Source organism: Sinocyclocheilus grahami, unplaced genomic scaffold (assembly GCF_001515645.1).
Source record: "Sinocyclocheilus grahami isolate Dianchi unplaced genomic scaffold, SAMN03320097.WGS_v1.1 scaffold4526.1, whole genome shotgun sequence".
NCBI lineage: Eukaryota > Metazoa > Chordata > Actinopteri > Cypriniformes > Cyprinidae > Sinocyclocheilus > Sinocyclocheilus grahami.
Genome location: NW_015509445.1, coordinates 20,310 through 21,191, shown reverse-complemented (window position 1 = coordinate 21,191; position 882 = coordinate 20,310). Strand labels below are relative to the sequence as shown.

The 882-nt window shown below is 36.2% G+C and overlaps 2 protein-coding genes across 2 annotated transcripts in view; one reads left to right on the top strand and one right to left on the bottom strand.

Annotated features, from left to right (window-relative positions):
* Nucleotides 1-166, top strand: part of LOC107576875 (general transcription factor IIH subunit 3-like) — a 5,499-nt gene extending 5,333 nt beyond the window's left edge. The window contains exon 6 of the mRNA XM_016262994.1: nt 161-166. Coding sequence (XP_016118480.1) covers nt 161-166 — 6 coding nt within the window. The remainder of the gene's footprint in view (nt 1-160) is intronic.
* Nucleotides 167-250: 84 nt separating this feature from the next.
* Nucleotides 251-627, bottom strand: LOC107576876 (deoxyguanosine kinase, mitochondrial-like). The gene is made up of 2 exons (XM_016262995.1): nt 483-627; nt 251-409 (listed from the first exon to the last, which is right to left on the bottom strand). The coding sequence occupies exons 1-2, from the start codon at nt 609-611 to the stop codon at nt 290-292; spliced, it is 249 nt and encodes an 82-aa protein (XP_016118481.1). The 5' UTR covers nt 612-627; the 3' UTR covers nt 251-289.
* Between the last annotated feature and the right edge of the window lie 255 nt (nt 628-882).

Below are 882 nucleotides of genomic sequence, written 5' to 3'. Positions count from 1 at the left end.
CATCACTGGTGGTTTGTACACAAAATATGGTCTAAAATCATAAGCATAAGTGATTTGCAAACGTGTACTTTGCATTATTAATCCAGTTTTCGTAGATTAGTAAATTGATGAGCTGTGGTACTGATTGAATACACATAGGAAAATTATATTTCTTGGACAGTTCTAAACAAATATGTGGGTGGATTTTGATGTGAGAAGACAACAGCAGAAGGACTTTTTTTAACTGGAGGAAGCATTATGAATTATTGGTGAGCAAGCGCGTGGTGATACAACTAACAAGTAAGAGCACTCACTTTGTACTCTTGTTGATGAGCCAGTCTTCATGTTTTGTGTGGAGTTTCTTGAGGTAATCAAGCTGAATTCCCTGTTCCTCCATTCGACCTCGTCTGCCTAACCTCTCCATGCAGGTCTGGAGAACATAACATTAAAATGCATCAACTTATATTTAATTATTCAAGTCGATTAATGAAAGCGATGCACACCTGTGGTGATGCTCGGAGATATATGATGCCTTCCAGTTGAATTCGATGACCAAACTGCTCAACAAGAAAGGAGTGCCAATCCTGATACACAGCCCACTCTGTTGAGTTTATACAGCCGAGCTCAAACATATTTAAAGCAAAGATGTACCTGAGAGAGAAGGATATACAAACTCAGAATGTATATATAACCATGAAAATAAACATATTGAATCGTAATTCCCTTGTCTAAAAGAATTGAGCTTAATTGTTTTGCATTTGCAGTTTACTTCCAATCTTAAAAGTATATATTTAAAACAATGTACTTGCAGATAATATAATATTACTGAAATATAAGGCCACTTAAGTGTGCTTTAAAGAGAGACACTTTCATGACTGTTTCTTAAAGGGGTCATCGGATGCA

Bases quoted from the DNA above. Each gene is read 5' to 3' on its own strand.
- LOC107576876 (XM_016262995.1), bottom strand. From the start codon at position 611: ATGTTTGAGCTCGGCTGTATAAACTCAACAGAGTGGGCTGTGTATCAG. The intron at 410-482 runs GTGTGCATCGCT...TATGTTCTCCAG, and splicing joins ATCTCCGAGCATCACCACAG to ACCTGCATGGAGAGGTTAGG.